Source organism: Mustela erminea, chromosome 1 (assembly GCF_009829155.1).
Source record: "Mustela erminea isolate mMusErm1 chromosome 1, mMusErm1.Pri, whole genome shotgun sequence".
Classification (NCBI taxonomy): Eukaryota; Metazoa; Chordata; class Mammalia; order Carnivora; family Mustelidae; genus Mustela; species Mustela erminea.
In genome coordinates, this window is record NC_045614.1 from 105745522 (window position 1) to 105765386 (window position 19865).

The 19865-nt window shown below is 39.0% G+C and overlaps 1 protein-coding gene across 4 annotated transcripts in view; it reads left to right on the forward strand.

Moving 5' to 3' along the window:
• Positions 1 to 1960: 1960 nt before the first annotated feature.
• ATP13A4 (ATPase 13A4) overlaps positions 1961 to 19865 on the forward strand; it is a 128743-nt gene continuing 110838 nt past the window's right edge. For all 4 annotated transcript variants that reach the window (XM_032337676.1, XM_032337692.1, XM_032337709.1 and 1 more), the window contains exon 1: positions 1961 to 2361. In XM_032337676.1, the coding sequence (XP_032193567.1) occupies positions 2299 to 2361 (63 nt within the window). In that variant the 5' untranslated portion in view covers positions 1961 to 2298. The remainder of the gene's footprint in view (positions 2362 to 19865) is intronic.

A 19865-nucleotide genomic window follows, 5' to 3' on the forward strand; every position in this document is an offset into this window, starting at 1 on the left:
TACTGAGCTATGTTGCTGGAAAATGATTTTCCATAGATTTTCCTGGTTTTCACAAAAGTTTTTTAGGGACTGATTTTGCTATTTGAGTGTGGTTTAAATATTGTTATTGCATAACCGGATTCCTTGAGTGAAGTAAGTTTGTGTGAGGGTTTTCCTTTAACTCTGAATCAGTTACACACTCTTCACCCACAATGGAGCCTGCCTTGCCAAAGGTATCTAGGATCCCAGCCAGAAAGCCACAGTGTGGGGATTACCAATTATGGACACTAGAATGAAACCCTCTTAACTATATACCAGCACAGGTATGGTTTCACCACATCGTATACTAACACTCCTTGACCCCATCAGTTGAGATAAAGTTTGAAATCTTCCTATTCTGTTTCTTTCTTTGCTCAATATTGGAATGGGTGCCTGCTAGAGTTCTAACAGTTTCATTTAATTTTTGGAGGTATAATTTTTTCTTAAGACGTAACTCACATTCATAAAATTCACTCTTTAAAACTATACAGTTCAGTGATTTTTGGTGTATTTGCTAAGTTGTGCAGCCACAACCATTATGTGCTTCCGGAATGTTTTCATACCCAAAAAAAAAAAAAAAAAAAAAAAAAAAAAAGCCATGCTCCTTGTATGTTGATCTTGCGATCAAATGTGAATTTCACTTATTTACTTGATTAAATTGTGCTAATAATTTTTGGAAATTCAATGAACAGCTTGTATATATAGTAATTAATACTATAATAGGTCGATGTTATTAATGTTTATCTTGCTTATACTTTACCATTTGATCAAGGTGCGTACACACACACACACACACTTTAGTCTTGCTCTTGTTAGGGCTATTAGGGCCAGGTTGGGATATTAGTGCCAAGAGTTGTAGCTTGAAGGAGTGAGTAGACACAGCGAAGGTAAAAATAATTCTCCTTTATTGAATAAACACTGTTTTCCATGTACTATTCCTCACTTACATGGGCAAATGGAGGCTTATAAAGCTTATGAAACTTATTATCCTAAGATGGTGGAACTAGCCCACCTTGGTTCACAGTCCAAATTCGAACCGAGGCTCTCCAAACTCAGAGCACGCGCCCCTAACTACTCTGCTCTACTGCCTGCTGTTACCTTGGGCATTTGGTTTAATTACACCAACAGCTCTTGATCAGTGCTGTGAGGTATGCTTTCCCAAGTCCTCGTGCAATGCCCCGGATTACCGGATGAGAAGAGACAGCTCCTGTAGGTGAAATAATCACACAGCTCAACCAACATGGATAGGAGCTGGAATCCAGGGTTCTCTCCAGAGCCAACGTGGCTGGGTGACCCCTATACCATGTTGAGACTTCTGACAGATATCTTAGGCTTCTCTGTTCCGGCTTTCATAATAACAAAATGCCTTCTATTGTATTTATTTGCATGTTTGAATGCCTGCCTCAGTCTGAGGGCAGCAGATAGGACTTGATTTATATGTGTAGTCCCTGTGCTCAGATAGTGAGTATTGAATGGATGTGTGGATAAATTAAAAAATGGGTCTTGCCACAAAGTCACTTGAATATTTGGTTTCTAGACCGCCTCAAGAGTTTAACCACCAACATTTTAGTGAAAGGAGAACACATAAAATAGTTTGATCACACCTTTGTTCTCTATGTTTTTCCCAAAGTGAACTTAATTCCACATACACGTTAAGTAGAATGCTTTTTGCATACACAAAGAAATGTGGCCACAAATAACTTTGGAAGAGGATTAGTTGTTAACTTGTACCTTTTGTAAGCAAAATGAATGAGGATACTATTAAAGCTGGTGGATTGGGGCTTTCATTAATCAAATAAGATCTGCAGCTCTGTTAGCCCTCCCCACCCCCAATTCCTTAGGCTCTGCGAATAAAGCAGTGACCTGGGAGTTCTTGAGCCCGCTCCCCCACTCCTTGGAAAGGTCCTGCCAACTCCCCATTGTCCTGTTGGATTTGCAGTCAGATGTCTTATGCTGGCAGGCACTGGGCAGGCAATGAGTTCTTTCCCTGGAAGTTGGGCACAAAAAGACCGGCATGGGAGCAGCCTGTTTTGGGACAGCTGCTCTGAGACAATGCAGTAAGCAAGGCAGAAATTCCTCAGAGCTGAGGGTGACTCGTGGGAGGAGTCCAGTTTGCTAAGTATTGTCATTTGCGGAGAGTAGGTGTGTGTTCAAGAAGGAGTCTTAACCTGGAGGATCATTAACTCTTTCGGCCGGCTGGAGAGCTGCGGTGGCTCGGCAAGTTGGTCGCGGAGGCTCCTGCTCAGGAAGGCCAGGGAGGAGGAGTGGAATCACTTTTTCATGGGGGACCACTTTGAGAAGGGCCAGCACACTCTGCTCAATGAAGGTGAAGAGAATGAGATGGTAAGATTCTAGCCACACTCCCCTCTTCCCATTCCCATTTCCCAGCCTCCAGTACTGTCCCCCTGCCACACACACACACACACACACACACGCGCGCGCGTGTGCGCGGGTACGCACACTCTCAGACACACTGACCTGCTTCTCTGCAATTTGACTCTGGTATTACGTGAGGAAAGGTAGCGTCCAAGAAATCTCTCTGTCCCGTAAGTATAATCTCTAACAGCAGAACTTTGCTAGGCAGAACACATTGTATTCATTTTATCAAGAAGGGAGAGAGGCACAATGCCACTTTATGATGCCTTTTTGAGCCTCGCGAATCCTGCAAGTTCTGTTCAGAACTTAAGTAATTTCAGCAAACCCCTAATGTTGGGAGCAGTGCATTCCTTGCTAGGAAGAAGCAGAATAGCCACCGTAAGGTCTCTGACTGTCCTCTCTTCTCACAAATCTGTGTTCGCAAACAATGTCGCCTGGGGAAAACATAAAATATTAGCAATTATCAGCCTATACACTTTTATGTTTACTTCTCAAATTTTGCTCATAGGTCTCTCATTATGGAGATTTTTTACAGACAACTTTTGGTAGTTCATGGTCTCTTTTATTTTAGATGTGCTCTCTTCTGGGGAACTATAGGAAAATCAGAGATGATTCTTACGTTCTTGCTGTATTTAAAGCTGTATTTCTCATTTACAATGTAATCGAGAGAGTTAGAAATGCGTAATTTTGGTTAATAAGGCCTTTCTGTTAATTGAGTAAGTATAGTCTTTTATGCCAGTAATGGTGTAATTAAAATGCAATACTCCCATTCTATAATAGCATTTTATCTTCCTGGAATTAATAATGAAATAACAAACCCAAAAGATATTTATTTAAATTTTATCCTGGTTAATTGCGTTAGCCCTGACTATTAAATTCTTTGTTCCTGAACTGGTCTTTCAAGTTTAATCTGCTTACCTGTTCCTATAGCAACAACATTTTTTGGACCTTCAAGAGTAGATCCCTTGTGCTATCAAAGCTGAAAAAATTTTAAGGGAATAGAAAGCACCCGAATGGATATGGGCTTCTTAACCATCTCCTTACTTCTTTCAGATTGGACTGCTGAATGACCATTCTCTTTAGGCCCTACACAAACATCACTGGAAATGACTTTTCTAATGTTCTCTGTTGGCTATCATCCTTGTTTCTCCAAAATGTTTTCTTTGGAGAGTCAATATTCTGTTATTCTCTATATTAAGTTGAAAACTTGACCCTCATCTGGAATGCTCTTCACCAGAAGGCAGGGGCTCCTCCCTCCCATCTTCAGATGGAAACACACCCACTCTTTTCTCATACACTCATTTCTGCTCTTTGACAATTTGCCACTCAATAGTCATTAAGAGTCATCCACTTGCTAGCAGACATTCCTAGTGCCGGGGAAACGACTCCTTCCCTAGCCTACACACTGCAGTGCGGCGATTTTGTTCAGACTTCATCTTCCTAATGGCCCTGCCCAGTACATCAGGGTGTCCATATCATGTTGTGGGCAGCTGGAAGTCCAGTTAGGAGAGGGCCTTTGGTGTGGAAAAGGGGCTCTGTGCTTTCTGGCCCAGAGTCATTTGGCCAGCGGTCTCAGCGGAGGTGAGGCCATTGGTATGCAGTCTTGAGCACTCCATCTTGTTCCGCCTGGAGAAACCTGGCCACCCGCCTGTTGCTGTGTCTGATTCTCTCCCTTTGTAACTCACTACTCCATTCCCCATGCCCCCCTCACCTAGAGTTGTAAACTTCCAAAATTCTGAAGATCTCTTTTTATTTGTTTGGTTTTGATAGAGTACAATTGACATACAATGTCATGTTAGTTTCAGGTGTACAGGATAGTGATTTGACAATTCTCTGCATTATGAAGTGCTGACCACGATAAGTGTGGTTATCATCTGTCACCAGATGAGGTTATTACAATATTCGTGACTATATTCCCTGTGCTGTACCTTTCATCCCTCTATAACTGGAAGCTTGTACGTCTTTGTCTCCCTCACCTATTTTGTCCATTCCCTCAGTGTTCTCCTCTCTGGCAACCACCAGTTTGTTCTCTGTGTTTATGAGCTTGTTTTTGTTTGTTTGCTTGTTTTATTTTGTTTTTTAGATTCCCCATATGAGTGAAGTCATATGGTATTTGTCTTTCTCTGTCTGACTTCACTTAGCATAATACCTTCTAGGTCCATCCATGGTGTTGTAAACGTGAAGATCTCACAAAAATTATCAAGATAGCTTCAAGATAATCCATGTATTTTTTACAGTGAGTTTTAGTTTACCAAATATTTTCTTGGCCATTAGCTATTTTTGTTTTTACTATACTTTGTGAGATACATGCTATGATTCCCACTTTAAGGGGGAAGAAATATTGACACAGTGAGAATTTGTCTAAGGTGGCATCAGTCAGTAAGTCCAGGGGCTGAGGCCCCACATTAATTAAGTTGGCAGCTCTTTGGTCTCTGGACCTAAATATAGTCCAGTGACATTGTACTGTTTTCAGTCCTTCCCCAGGACATTGTACTGTTAACACACTTTTTCTCTTAAGATAACAAAGCTTAAGAGAATGTCTGATCTTAGATTTCCCAAGAACTGTTTTGCCATATATAATTTGTAGACTTGTATTTCCTGAATAAGTCTGTCTCCTCTGACTTAAATTTTAATCCCTTTTAGAAAGCCAAGAAATTGTCTAGAAATGTGTCACATCAAAGTGTTTATAGTTTCTTGCTTTATAATATACACTATTTGGACCTTTGCAGTATACATTCCTCCAATAATAGAAATCACTTCAAATTTCAAGAAAAAATAACATTCTAGAGTGTAGCTCTCATGTCAAATGAAGAACAGGAATGTTTCCAGGCCCAAAGATGCCTGGGACTGTCTTCCATTCTAGAACAAAAGAAAGAAGAATTAAAGGGGCGCCTGGGTGGCTCAGTGGGTTAATGCCTCTGCCTTCAGCTCAGGTCATGATCTCAGGGTCCTGGGATCAAGCCCCGCATCGGGTTCTCTGCTCAGCAGGGAGCCTGCTTCCTCCTCTCTCTCTGCCTGCCTCTCTGCCTACTTGGATCTCAGTCTGTCAAATAAATAAATAAAATCTTTAAAAAAAAAAAAAAAAGAAAGAAAGAAGAATTAAAGAGCAACTCTAGGTGATATGAAAGTAATAATCTTAAGTGCAAAGTAAGACAGGAGCCAAGAGAAGGAAGAATTTGTTTGAAATTTAACAAGGAAGAAAAGGGGAGAAAGTAATCTTCAGAGCAGGTTCACCCAGTTGACTTCCTCATAGCCTCAAAGAGCAAACTGTTTCTTAGCCAGTGCTGCAAGTGGACCAGCGGCCCGCTCTCACTGGCCTTAGGCTAGTCACCTGCTGCTTTACCCTGTTTCCAAATCTGTCCAATAGGAGTGGTCCTTCCTACTCCACCCGCTTCACAGGGCTCTTATGAGGATCAGCTGAAATAATCTATGGGCAAGTGTTTTGAGAGATGCAAAATCTTAGGTGAGTGTAAAGTAAGGTAAGCTGCTATTATTTAAATGAAGATAGGAAGTGTCAGGGCTTCAGAAATTAACCAGTTGAATGACTACTAACCCCAAAGTGAGGTCATCGCTTCTCACTAAGTAACCATAAGTAAGGACTGTATACTTTTATTCATCCACAAGCTACAGAGACCATTTATAAATGGAGAGGAGCTGAGCTACCTCATACCCAGCCCTGTACTGCTTACTTTGGGAAAACCACAATTTTCCTTGGAACTAAGTTTCATTATTTGTAGAAAGGGAGTATCAGACCTCCAGGAAGCTTGAATTCCTTTAAAATTCTGTGGGTACACATTTATGCTTTGAAATGCCTTAGAAATACTAAATGCTTGGGTGTCTAGTGGCTCAGTCGGTTAAGCAGCTGCCTTCGCTCAGGTCATGATCCCATGGTCCTGGGCTTGAGTCTGGCATCTGCCTCCCTGCTCATTGGGGAGTCTGCTTCTCCTCTCTCCCTTTGCTCTCTCTGTCAAATAAGCAAATAAATAAAATATTTTAAATAAAGAAATACAAGGGCTTATTTCCTTATACTATGACTTAACAAAGTGGTTGATTGATTGATATTGTGGTTTAATTGTCTAGAACATTGCTCACTGTTGTCCTTCATTATACCATTACAAGATCATACTCCTTTTAGGGAAGTGTTTTGTTTTATTCTAGTAAGACTTGTTTTTAAAGGTAATTGTTCTCTGATTTTTTTTTCTTTCCTAGTTTCTAGTGAATAAGAAAACAAACCCCTTGGGGGCGCCTGGGTGGCTCAGAGGGTTAAAGCCTCTGCCTTTGGCTCAGGTCATGATCCCAGGGTCCTGAGATCGAGCCCCACATTGAGCTCTCTGCTCAGCGGGGAGCCTGCTTCCTCCTCTCTCTGCCTGCCTCTCAGCCTGCTTGTGATCTCTCTCTGTCAAATAAATAAACAAAATCTTAAAAAAAAAAAAAGAAAACAAACCCCTTTATTCTTCTGATTCTAAAGATAACATGTTTACTATAAAAATATTGAAATGACATATAAGAATTTAAAAAATGAAGTAAATATAATTTGTAAATATTCTACTCAGACATGATCAGTATCATTGACCTTCCTTCTAAAGACTTATAAAAGATGAATCCACAAAATTCATCTAACTCATCTAACATACGAAACTTTATAATTTTTTACTACATTTTAATATCCTCTATACCGTTGTGTTTATTTACATCTGTGTATTTGTATCATGGAAATACTACACACTGGTGTGCTACTGGTCAGCTCTTTCTACTCCATATTCAGTAGCCCAAAATGAATAATGTTGGGTGTATTTATGCCATAGAAATCAGAAATGCTACACAGGACTTGCCTCTTGCCCCATCTGAAGGCCAGTTGTTAAATATTTACCAGCATACTACTGAACATATCATTTCTTTAAGACTTCCCTGCTCCCCCGATACATGTCTAATATAGGAAGCGTGTTGTATTGGGGTTTCATCCATTTATTTGTACTATGCATCATGCCAAAACACAATAAAACCAGTCATAATCTATTCCAAAAAACATGCATACACATATTCATAACTATATTCTTCGAACAAAAAATGGAGTCATTCCATCTATTTTTTAAGCTCTCCTTTTCATTACACCTGAAAATATATCATGGCTATATTTTTCTTCTGAGAATTGTACCTCCACGTAACTATTTTAACATTTAAATTGTATTTGGATGAACTATGTTATATTAAGCAAATCTCTCATGTTGCTCACTTAAGTTAATTCTAAATTTTTTGGCTGTGATGGACAATTTGCACATGTAATTTCAAATACTTGTCAGATTTTTTTTCCTCAAGATAAAGTCCTAAAAATAACATTGATGCATAAAAGGGGATGTGTGTTTTAAATTTTGATTGATACATAATGCTAAATTGCCTTTCAGAAGATTGTGCTTGTACCAATATACACTCTGACAAGCAATCTTTTTTAAGAATACTTACTTTTTCTACCATACTTGTCAATGTTGAGCACTATCAATCTTTTCAACTTGGGCTCACCTGCTATGTGAAAATGATACTTTGTGGCTCTATTATTTCTGCATTTCTTTGATTTGAAATTGAGCACATCTCTATATGTTTATTGGCATTTTCATTTTTTTTTTTTTTTTGACTAGACGCTCTCAAAGTTATCACTCTTGTTGGATCAAGAAGTAGAGTGGTTAAGTAAAACCTGTTGAATCGGGAAAAGCGAGAGAAACTCTTTGAACTTCCCTGTTGTTTCTGAGAACAGGAAGAAGTTAGTATTGCAGGGAGTGCATAATAAGGCAGCAGGGTGGTGTGTGGTCTTTGCCACACTGGAAACCCGATCGTGCCTTCAGCATGAGCAAGGGACATCTGTCCTCACCAATTATTTGGCTCACTTTCATAACTGATGTTTGTCTTTTCTTCTCTAACACGGAGAAGCAAAAGCACCTCCCCCTACCTCAATAGCTACTTATTTATTATGCTCCATGAGCACCTCCGAGTTGGTTGCCCATGTTAACTAGTGAACCCACAGATCTCATAGTGGGGGAATTGTGTTCAGACTGAGACATTTTGTCAGTTGAAATGTTCAGGAAGCTGGGCCACTGGCCAAGTCTAGTGTCTTTATTCTTGATTCATTGCTGCAGAACTCCCATGAAGTTAACGCATCTTTTTTTTTTTTTTTTAAATTATTTTCTCTGTTTTCCAATTTTTTTTTTTAAGATTTTTATTTATTTATTTGACAGACGGAGATCACAAGTAGGCAGAGAAGCAGGCAGAGAGAGGAGGAAGCAGGCTCCCTGCTTGGAGCAGAGAGCCCAGATGCGGGGCTCGATCCCAGGACCCTGGGATCATGACCCGGGCCGAAGGCAGAGGCTTTAACCCACTGAGCCACCCAGGCACCCCTCAACACATCTTTGATATAAGCTCTTGAGGAGTAAGATTTAATTACTTCTTGAGGATAGGGACCCTGCTTAGTTCACCTTTCTGTGGCTTCTCCTTTCTCTTTCTCACTATTCCCAGAATTGAGCATAGTAGTGCTTGGCACAAACAGTCAGGGCATATTTGATAGCACAATTCCAAGCTCCATTAACCTGCAGTTTCGCATTCTGAGAAGAACAGGGAGGCAGCAGGGCTTAAAGGGAGAAACAGTTTGAATAATCAAAAAAGAAACTTAGGAAATTTTGTGTTATTTATTTGGAATGGCCAGTCATTTTGTGAATTTATCACTTGACTCCTCTTTCAACCAAGCAAAAACAAAGTTTATTCTTCGGAGTTAATTAGCCATACTACATTATTTTTGTATGAGATGCTTTATGTTACCCTTTCATCCGTTCATGTATAAATTCAACAAATATTTACCAAAAGCTTGCTCTGTGCCAGAACTTCTCTGTGCTAACCAAGGAGGATTTTGAGTGAATAGCAAAAAGCTTTTGTTTTTAAGGAGTTCACAGTCGAGCAGGCAGGGCTGAGTACATAATTTGTGGGGCCTAGTGCGAAATGAAAATGAGTTGTCCTTTGTTCAACAATTACTAAGAATTTCAGGATGGCTCTAGCAGAGCTTTAAAACAAGTTCAGGGCCCTTTCGAGAGCAGGACCCTGTGGGATTCCACAGACACGTGGCCATGTAGCTGGCCCTACAAGTGGAGGAACCAGGGGTACAAACACAATGAAACTGATGAAACAGCCAATGTGGGAGTCATGAACACAGAGCTGTGGGGGCACAGAAGAAGGAGTAGCACAGCCAAGGGGGGAGAGGGTACTTAATTTCCTCGGAGGAGTAGCTGAGGGCCCAAACATGAAAAACTTTGTAAAACACCCTCACGAGTGCACATTTTATCCTTTCCAATGACTACAAACACTGGTCGACAAACAAAACAAAACAAAACAACAAAAAAACAACTGTACCAGGATCAAATTGGGGAGTATATAACAAGAGATTCAGCATGCTACGGCAGCCTTGACATAGAGGATGCAGTGTAGAGAAAGGATTTGAAAGATACTTGGAAATTAGAGTTGAAAAGACTTCACAATCCATAGACCGTGGGGTAAGAGAGAAGAGGTGAACGGGATGAGTAGGATTAAGGATGTCTTTAAGGTTCCTAATCTGTACAGTGGGAGAAGATGACACAAACTCTGAATCCCACAGGCAAAATTAGTAAAATTAAATTAAAATTAATAAAATTGCCACAGGTTGGCAATGGAAATAGAGATTGTAGTAGGAGATACCTAAACGGTGATTGATACGGACTGGGAACTTTATATATAGTAATGTATTTGATTGTCTCAGAAACCCTAAGAGAAATTATCATCTCTCTCCTGCACATGTAGGAACTGAGGTGTAGAGAGGTTAAGGAATATGACTAAGTTCCTTTGACTAAGTATATGGAAGGCTGTAGCTTAAGACCCCAGTTTAAATGTTTACTGTCTCTCTCTCTCTCTTTTTTTAAGGATTTATTTATTTTAGATGGGGAGGGGCAGAGGGAGAAAGAGAGAGAGGGAGAAAGAGAGAGAGAGAAAGAGAGAGAGAGAGATGACTCCCTGCTGAGTGTGAGCAGGACACGAAGCCAAAATCAAGAGTCTGTCACTTGACTGACTGAGCCACCCACGCACCCTTGTCTATTGCCTCTTACTTTTGCCAAATTCTGGATGCACTCCTTTAGTTGTTAATGGTGGCAAAAATGGCAGGGCATAATTAAAAGAGACACATTAGGAGACTGGAGACCAGCACTGTTTTGTTGGCTCTGCCATTATTTATCCTTATGGCCTTAAAGCAAATTATGTTCACATCTCTTTTGCTTTGTCTAATTTTAAGGTGGAAATAATAATACTTCACTAGTTTGAACCAGGGACCAATGCAGGTGGTTTATTGAGGTCCTTTCCAATACACACAATGTTGTGATTTCAAAAGTTTTAAAACAGGTGGATAAAATCGCTATGAAATGTCTTAAGAAATTTAAGTGACACTTTTGATTTTTTTTCAAAGCCCTATGAGTTTTTAGTCAAGGAAAGAGGAACATGTCTGGAGATATCAAATGAGAACTGGAAATTTATGGCAGTTGTAATGTGAATTAGTTATGGATAAAGAGTAAATCCACTGGTAAATGATTAACCAGTGCTGAACCCTATAGGGTCTTCAGGCCTACAGAAGACATAGAGCACAGGAACTTGACCTTCACAACCATTAGTGCACTGTTGATGTGTCCAGAGGAGATTCATTCCTGGGTGCCATTTTCAAGTTTTTGTCGCTATTTTAAAGCTTTGTGAAGATTAACCAGAGTGGGATCACCTACCGCCATGGCCTATAGCTATTTCTGGATGCCTGTCAAGTAAACCTCAGTGAAACCAGAGCCTGGGTTGAGATGGAAGGCGGCTCAGAACACTGTCTCCTCAACTCTGTCCTCAGCCTAAGGCTACTTTTCTGGACAATGAGCACAACTATGCCCTAGATGCCCCCTCAGAAATAAGAACAGAGAGGAGGCCCAGTGTGCTGCATACTTTCCAGAGAAATATGTCCTTCAGGCTAGGACACTTTCTGATTTTGGTGGTTGCACACACACGGCTGTGGCTGGGACTGGAAGATTTTAGCATTTCCAGAATATTAGCATCTTGGAGCCATGGATGGAGGGTTTTGAAGCTCTGGTACTTGAGTCTCAGAATCAGTAGAGATGATACTGTGAGATCAATGATTTGAGGCCAGTTCAAAAACAAAAGAACCTAAGAAATGAGTTTGGCTAGATAAATGTTAACTTTTACTTGCTCTTTTTTTTTTTTTAAAAGACTTTATTTATTTTTTATTTATTTGACAGACAGAGATCACAAGTAGGAAGAGCTGCAGGGAGAGAGAGAGGAAAGGAAGCAGGCTCCCCGCTGAGCAGAGAACCCCATGTTGGGCTCAATCCCAGCACCCTGGGAACATGACCTGAGCTGAAGGCAGAGGCTTTAACCCACTGAGTTCACCCAGGCGCCCCTAACTTGCTTTTTAATAGAAATAAGGTCAATTTTTATGGCACACATTTACCTGCAATTTTGCCCTCTTTCAGCTTGGAATCATCAAGCAAAGTAAGGATCTTTAGCTTGGAGACCAAGCCATCCTATGTAGGTTTTTCCTTTAGTCAATTTCAGCAGTCAGTTATTTACATGCCATTTTCTCTGTTTACCCAAATGTGGTCTGCTTGTTTTCCCAGAACACATTATGGACTTTCTCCTTCATGTCTCCACCTTGATATCTGGCCATCTGAGTCCTGCCCATTCACCAGAGCCCATCTCAAACCCGATTCCTTTCCTTAAGGCCATCAGGGAGACCCTGTCACACTTCACTTTCTTGTTTGGAGTCGATTTGAATGCCTATCTTCGCAATTTTCACTAGGTTTTATAGTAGAGTCATGTGTTAATCCTTCACCCTCAACTGTTTGTGAGTTGTTATCAGCAAAGACAGAGTCTTATATCATGTCTATATCTTATATACAACACTGAAGTTACTGAAGATGTTTCTGATAAGGTCATCTTGTAATGTTCGTGCACATCTTAAGAGTTTTTATCTTCTTTACGAACTCTTGAGTGGTCAATGCCAATTTTACACAATGATACACTAAGAAATTATATAATTTGTCCAAATCTGGAAACTAAGAAGGAGCAAAAACAGATCTGGCACCCCCCAAGCAGCTGGACTCCAAAGCTCCTATTCTAACTGCCTTAGGTCTTTGATATGGTCTTGTGTTAGCTACTACTACCACCACCACTGCTATTACTACTATTACTGCTGCCACCACTCCACCACTACTCCTACCAGCACTACTACCATTACTGTGACCATTTCAACAACTGCAAAATAAGCCAAGACCCTATTAGTTTAGTAGCTATTTTATACTTTGGACTCATTTTCAGCTTGTGAGAGATAAAACCTCCAGGTCTGGTTTTTTTTTTTTTTAAGATTTTATTTATTTATTTGACAGAGAGAAATCACAAGTAGATGGAGAGGCAGGCAGAGAGAGAGAGAGGGAAGCAGGCTCTCCGCTGAGCAGAGAGCCCGATGCGGAACTCGATCCCAGGACTCTGAGATCATGACCTGAGCCGAAGGCAGCGGTTTAACCCACTGAGCCACCCAGGGGCCCCCTCCAGGTCTGTTTTTACAAAAGTCACAGATCTCTGCTCTTGGGCATAGAAGGAAAGAGGGGTGCAGGTGCTGGAACCAGATCAGCCAACAGTGTGTGCCTGCATTACTGAAGTGGTCTCTCTCCGTGCTCTTGCTCCTCCCCCCGTGGTGGCCTCCTTGACTTGTCACTCAAGGCTAAGCTTCTAGTAAGCATAGAGAGGGTTGTTGGTTGCCCTCATTCTACTTAGTCTTGGGAAGTCTCTTTGTGTCTGGGCTTGGAGGAGTGGGAGTGGAGTTTTATTAATATTCCTGTTCAGCCTCTGTATGGCAGCTACCTCTGTCTTTGATCTGAATTTGACTTCAGGTAGGAGTTTCCTGCCCTCCGCTAGCAGTTACCTGGGCTTGATTTTATAGAATCTTGGCTTTAGGATGGTAAGCTGTAGAGGATATTTGCTTCTATTCTTCATCCAGCATAAACTGATTTTTGCTTTCATCCTGGTCGAGGATTTCCTGCTTAGAAGTAATGGACCTGTGTTCATTGGGCCATGATGGTTTCATTTTCAAACTTTACGTGAGGCCCTCTGGTAACCGAGGATATTACGTAGCCTCAGGTACTATACCAGTGGGGGAAAAGTTGCCCTTCTTTCAAGAATCCCAGGAAAATACTCATTTTGTTTTCTAACTGGCTTTGATTAGATCATCTCTTCCTACCCCCTGTCCCCTTTTTAAAGATTTTATTTATTTGACAGAGAGAGAGAGAGAGAGTGAGCAAGCACAGCTCATGATCTGAGCTGAAGGCAGATGTTTAGCTGACTGAGCCATCCAAGCACCCCAAACATGTCCCTTTTTAAACTTAGTGTGACCAGAAGAATACCAAGCTGTTAGTTACATGTCCATATCTGGAGTTGGGATCAAAGTTCCATATGAAGAACGGCTGACGGTGAAGAAATGGCTGGTGTGACAGAAAAAAGTGAGTGAGATAAATGGAGATTGGTCTCAACAAAAAATATAAATGGATAAACAGAATCTCCTACCTGATAGTCAATAAATAGTAGTTGAATTGAACTAAGCAGATCACGTTTACAGTGGTCAAGTCCCCCACATGCTATTTTTGCTAGAGAGAATATACAATTTAGAGTTTTCCTACTGGTATTTTAGATATCTGTGAAGAAGTAGAAAAGGACCTTTAAGGCATACGTATTTATTTTTCAGACGTTAAAAGTGAAACATATTCTTTGACTAAAATGAGCACAATACAGGGGCACCTGGTGGCTCAGTCAGTTAAGCGGCCAGCTCTTTGATTTTGACTCAGGTAATGATCTCAGGACCCTGGGATCAAGCCTCTGGTGAGGCTCTCTGCTCAGTGGCTAGTCTGCTTTGGTTTCTCTCTCCTTCTCTCTCTGTCCCTCCCCTGCCTCTTGTGTGTGTGCACACGTGTGAGCTCTGGCTTTGTCAAATCAGTCAATCAATCAATCTTAAAAAAAAAAAAAATAATGTGCTCAACACAGATGTAAAAGAAGGATCACAATGATTCCATCACCCAAGGCAAATGTCTTTAATATTTTATCTGGTATATTTCACTTCCAGTCTTTTTAGTTTGTGCCTCACCTTTTTTCAATTGAGTTTGAAATTGTACTGTATACTTTCATGTTGTCTCTCTTCACTTAATATTATTAAGTATATTTTTCTTCATATTATCAAAATACTTAATAAATATTATTTTAATGCCTATATAACATTTAGTAATTACCCTATTCTTTTATTCAAAGATTGTCTTCTATTTGCTACTGCAATGAATATTGCAGCAAACATCTCTGCATACAAATCTTTTTTCTATGTTTTGCAAAAGTTAGAAGGATTGCTTTTTCTTTTTTTTTCTTTTAAGACTGAAAGCCTTTCTCAGTGGCCTAAAATCATACCATTTGGAGGTGTGCACATTCTTTCAAAATCCCTCTCAGCAGTAGAGATCTAGGCTAATAAGGAATTGCCAGGATGGGATCTGCCTCTGAAAGGCTTTGTTTGCCATTGTCTATACCAGAGAACTATGAGGAGAGAGTGTGTACCAGGAAGTTGTGAAGCTCCGATTACTTAGCAGCTTTGCAGGCAGAAAGCAACATGTGCATATAAAGGGTCAGTTCTGACCATAGCAGATAACGAGGGTCTAGTAACAAATTGCAGGGCCTTCATATTTCATTCCAGAAAATATCCCATGTAGCTTCCTCCTGCTGTTTCTATTGTAGAAGGGATAAGTAAAGGCTAGAATTCCTATTATTTTGGCAGCAAATTCTATCCCCTGTGGTCACAGAGTATCTGTTTTTTAATAAAGTCCTGATTGTGGGGGCCTTTAACCTTACGGGGAGAAAAATCTAATCATCTTCCTTCTGAACTTTCACACAAGCTCCCAGAACAGGAAAACAATTTTATTTCTGAGTGTTAACATTACTGAAATAATTGCCTACAGAGTATCCCAATTAACAAATAGCCAAACTGGGGCGCCTGGGTGGCTCAGTGGGTTAAGCCTCTGCTTTCGGCTCAGGTCATGATCCCAGGGTCCTGGGATCCAGCCCCGCATCGGACTCTATGCTCAGCGGGGAGTCTGCTTCCCTCTCCCCCTCTTCCTACTGCTCTGCCTACTTGTGATTTCTCTCTCTATCAAATAAATAAGTAAAATCTTTAATAAAATAAAATAAAATAAAAAACATCCAAATAATATACAAATAAAAGTGGAATATTTCATTTCCCCAAGGGAGGATATGCTTTTCTATTTAATTTTTAATGACTTATTGATCAACTATTCACTGCTGTATCTCTAGTGCTTAGAAACATTATAAATATGCAATATATATTTTGGGGATAAATGAATGAATGATGGATGAATATAGCTAGTTTTAGTTACATTCTAAAACTGTATGAAATAGCATACAGATCTAAAGGTAAATAAGGATTAGAATTCAGAAAAGTAGAGGATTGGTTTACTATACTTCATTTTACCTATTCCATAGAAACAACTTTCCAGCAACTCAGACTTGTCTTTCTCCCACTCATTGCCTTGCCTCTTGAAACTTTCCTTAAATGCCCTCAGAAAAGGAAACTTAGCATGAGACAGGTCATTTCCTTGTGAGACAGAATGACTATTATAAAGACTCCTCCTATGCTGAACTGAAATATGGTTCTGTTAACCTGAATTCATTAGTTCTACTTCTTTTGCCTTTTGGGGTCACCTGTCAAAAATCAACTCCCTTTTCTCAGGAATTTAAAAATTGTTCCTACATGTCCCCAATCTTCATGCCTCCTGGTATCTTTTCTTCAGTCTAAACACACTCAGTTTCTTCAACCACTCTTCATGTGGCATAGTTACCATGAACTACTACATCGAGGACTTACTATGTTCTGGGCCCATTGCTAAGCACTTCCATGCGATACATTATTCACAGTAACCTCATTGGGTAGATACTATCACCCAGGTGCAAAGGCCACATGTTTCCATTGTTTCTCTGTGGCAGGGTCCACCAACTTTGACTGTGGGTGATACCTGGCTCACTGACTTCTCTGAAAATAAATTTTGTTGGAGAACATCTTCTTGCATTTGTTTACAGATTGTCTCTGGCTGCTGTCGTACGTCGATGGCTGTTAGATGGTTGTTAGAGAAACCATGTGGATAGCAAAGCTGAAAATATTTTCTGTTTGGCACTTGACAAAAAAAGTTTGCTGATCCTACCCTTTTCCTTCTGATCTTACTTAAAAAAAAAATTTTTTTTCTTTATTGTCAAAATTTTGCATCCTCCAGTGACGGTTTAGGAGAGCTCTGGAAAGTCTTGGCCTGGGTGTGTTTAAGGATTTGAATGGCTGTCAGCATGGTCAATAGATATTCACAAATTACTGTGGTGGAAAGTGCCCGAAAGCCTGGGTTCTTTCTAATCTGGTTCTTTCTAATTCTTCCATTAACCATTCATTTTGTGTGAGGAGTTTCCCCTTGCTGGGCCTCTGTTTTTTTTTTGTTTTTGTTTTTGTTTTTTTTCCATCTCTAAATAGATTTAGATCTGTAGGATCTGTTTGATGTAGTTACACACTTATCTTCATTTGGTTGTCCAGACCCTTACTTACCAGCATGAACATTGGTGTCCAGATGTACTCAGCTTCATCTGTTGGAAATAGTAGAGCCATGTATAACCAAGAGACAGTGGTTCCTTAGATTCCCCAGATCATGGAATTTCAGATAGAGAAAATCACTCAAAGATAATCTAGTCCAACACATTCATTTTAAAAAATGTTTTGTAAAGATAATCAGAGACTCACATCCATTTGCAAGAAATAATACACAGAGATTCTGTGTATGTTTAACCCATTTTTCTTCATTGGTATGTTTCCATCATTACAAGTATTCTTTGTTTTGCCTTTTTATAGTCCTATTATTTTTTCCCCATCCATATCTACTCCTTAAGTCCTGGCAACTACTATTCTGCTTTCTGTTTCTCATTTCAAGAATGTTATGTACATAACATCATACATTATGCGAACTTCAAGATTGACTTTTTTTTACCCAGTGTAATTCCCCAGAGATTCATCTACGTTGTGTGTATCAGTAGTTCATTCCTTTTTATTGCTGAGTAGTTATCCATGACATTTCATGATGCCATGGTTTTTTTATTTTTAAAAGATATGATTTATTTATTTGACAGATAGAGCACAAGTAGCAGAGCGGCAGGCAGAGAGAGGGGGAGAAGCAGGCTCTCTGCTGTGCAGGGAGGCCAATTTGGGACTCTATCCCAGGTCCCTGGGATCATGACCTGAGCCCAAGGTGGTTGCTGACTGAGCCACTCAGGCGCCCTGATTTATTTAAACCATTCGTCTATTGAAAGACACTGTAGTTGTTTCCAGTATTTGGATATTATGAATAAAATTGCTATGAACATTTGTGAATAGGTTTTTATGTGAACATAAGTTTTTATTTTTCTGGGATAAATACTCAGGAGAAGAATTGCTGGGTTGTATGGTAGTTACATGTTCAGCTTTTAAGAAAACTACCAAATTGATTTCCAGTGTGGTTGTACTATTTACATTCCCATTGACAATTATGAGTGATCCTGACTCTCCAAATCCTCCCCAGCATTTGCTATTTTCACTATTTTTAATCTTAACCATTTGGACCATTTATCTCTAACCATTCTCTATATAGCTGTAGAATGATATCTCATTATGGTTTCAATTTGAATTTTCTTAATAGCTAATGACTTTGAATATCTTTTTGTGTGCTTATTTGCCATATGCATTTTCATGTCTTTTTTCAATTATCTGATTGAATTGTTTGGTATTTTACTACTGAGATTTGAGTGTTATTTATGTATTCTAGGTAGTAGTTCTTTATCGAATATGTGGTTTGCAATATGTTTGTAATGTGGATGTCCAATTTCTCCAGCACTATTTGTTGAAAAGACTATTTTTTTCTTTGTTGAATTGCTTTTGCACATTTGTCAAAAATCAAATGGGCAGAGTTATATAGGTCTATTTCTTGGTTTTTATTGTGTTCCATTGATCTATGTGCCAGTGCTACACAGTCTTGATTAAGGAAGCATATAATAATTCCTGAAATCAGGTAGACTTGTTGCTTCCACTTCCTTCTCATTTTTTAAAAAATTGTTTTAGCTGACATAGTTCATTTGCTTTCCATATAAATTTTAGAATAATTTCATTTATATCTACAAAAAATCTTACTGAGATTTTAATAGGAATTGTGTAAAATTTATATATTAAATTCGGGAGAGTTAAAATGTCTGTTAAGTTTTCCATACCATGATTGTGGTGTATCTTTCCATTTATTTAGAATCTTATTTGATTTCTCTTAGAACATTTTATAGTTTTCAAAATGCAAGTTCTATTGTGTTTTGTTAGATTTACACCTAAGTATTTCATTTTTTGAGAGATTATAAATGGTATGTCTTGTTTTTCAAATTTTGGTATTCAATGTTTATTACTAGGTTATAGAAATACAATTAATTGATTTTTATATGTTTATCTTGCATCTTATGACCATGATTAACTAACTTATTCATTCTAGGAGAGGTTTTTTTGTTTGTTTGTTTGTTTTTGTAGAGTCCTTGGGATTTTCTATATAAAAATATATCACATGCAAATAGGAACAGTTTTAAATTTGTATGCTGTTTTTTTTTCTTTTTCTTATGTTGAATAAAAGCAGTGAGAGTAGACATCCTCATCTTGTTCCTAATCTCACTGGGAAAATATTCACTATTTCATCATTAAATATAATGCTGTCTGTATGTTTTTAAAAATGCTCTTTATCAAGTTGAAGAAGTTCATTTTCATTCCTGGTTCCCTAAGAATTTTTATCATGAATGAGTGTGAAATTTTGTCAAAAGTATTTTCTGTGTCAATTGATATGATCATGTGACTTTTGAATTAAAAAAACTTTTTTTCATCTGTTAACATGGTGGATTACATAGATTGATTTTTGAGTATTAAAGTAGCTTCCTATCCTTGGAATAAATCTTACTTAGTAATGGTTTATAATTCTTTTACTTTTATTTGTTAATATTTTATTGAAGATTTTTGCTTCTATGTTCCTCAAGAAGACTGACCTATAGCTCCTTTATTTTCTTTCCCCTTCTTTCCTTCCTTCCCTCCCTCCCTCATTTATTAAACACTTAAAAGCTATTATATTATATTATATTATATTATATTATATTATATTATAATATAATATAATTATATTATATATTATTATATTATACAGTGTGGTGGTAGAGGAGGATAGACTTCACTGGGCTAGTGCTCTGATAGCAGAATATAGAAGTTTCTGTGAGAACACAGAAGAAGCTACAGGCAATTCCTGGGTTACTTCTGTGGGAAAGTGCCAATTGAAAAGAGTCTAGATGCATGA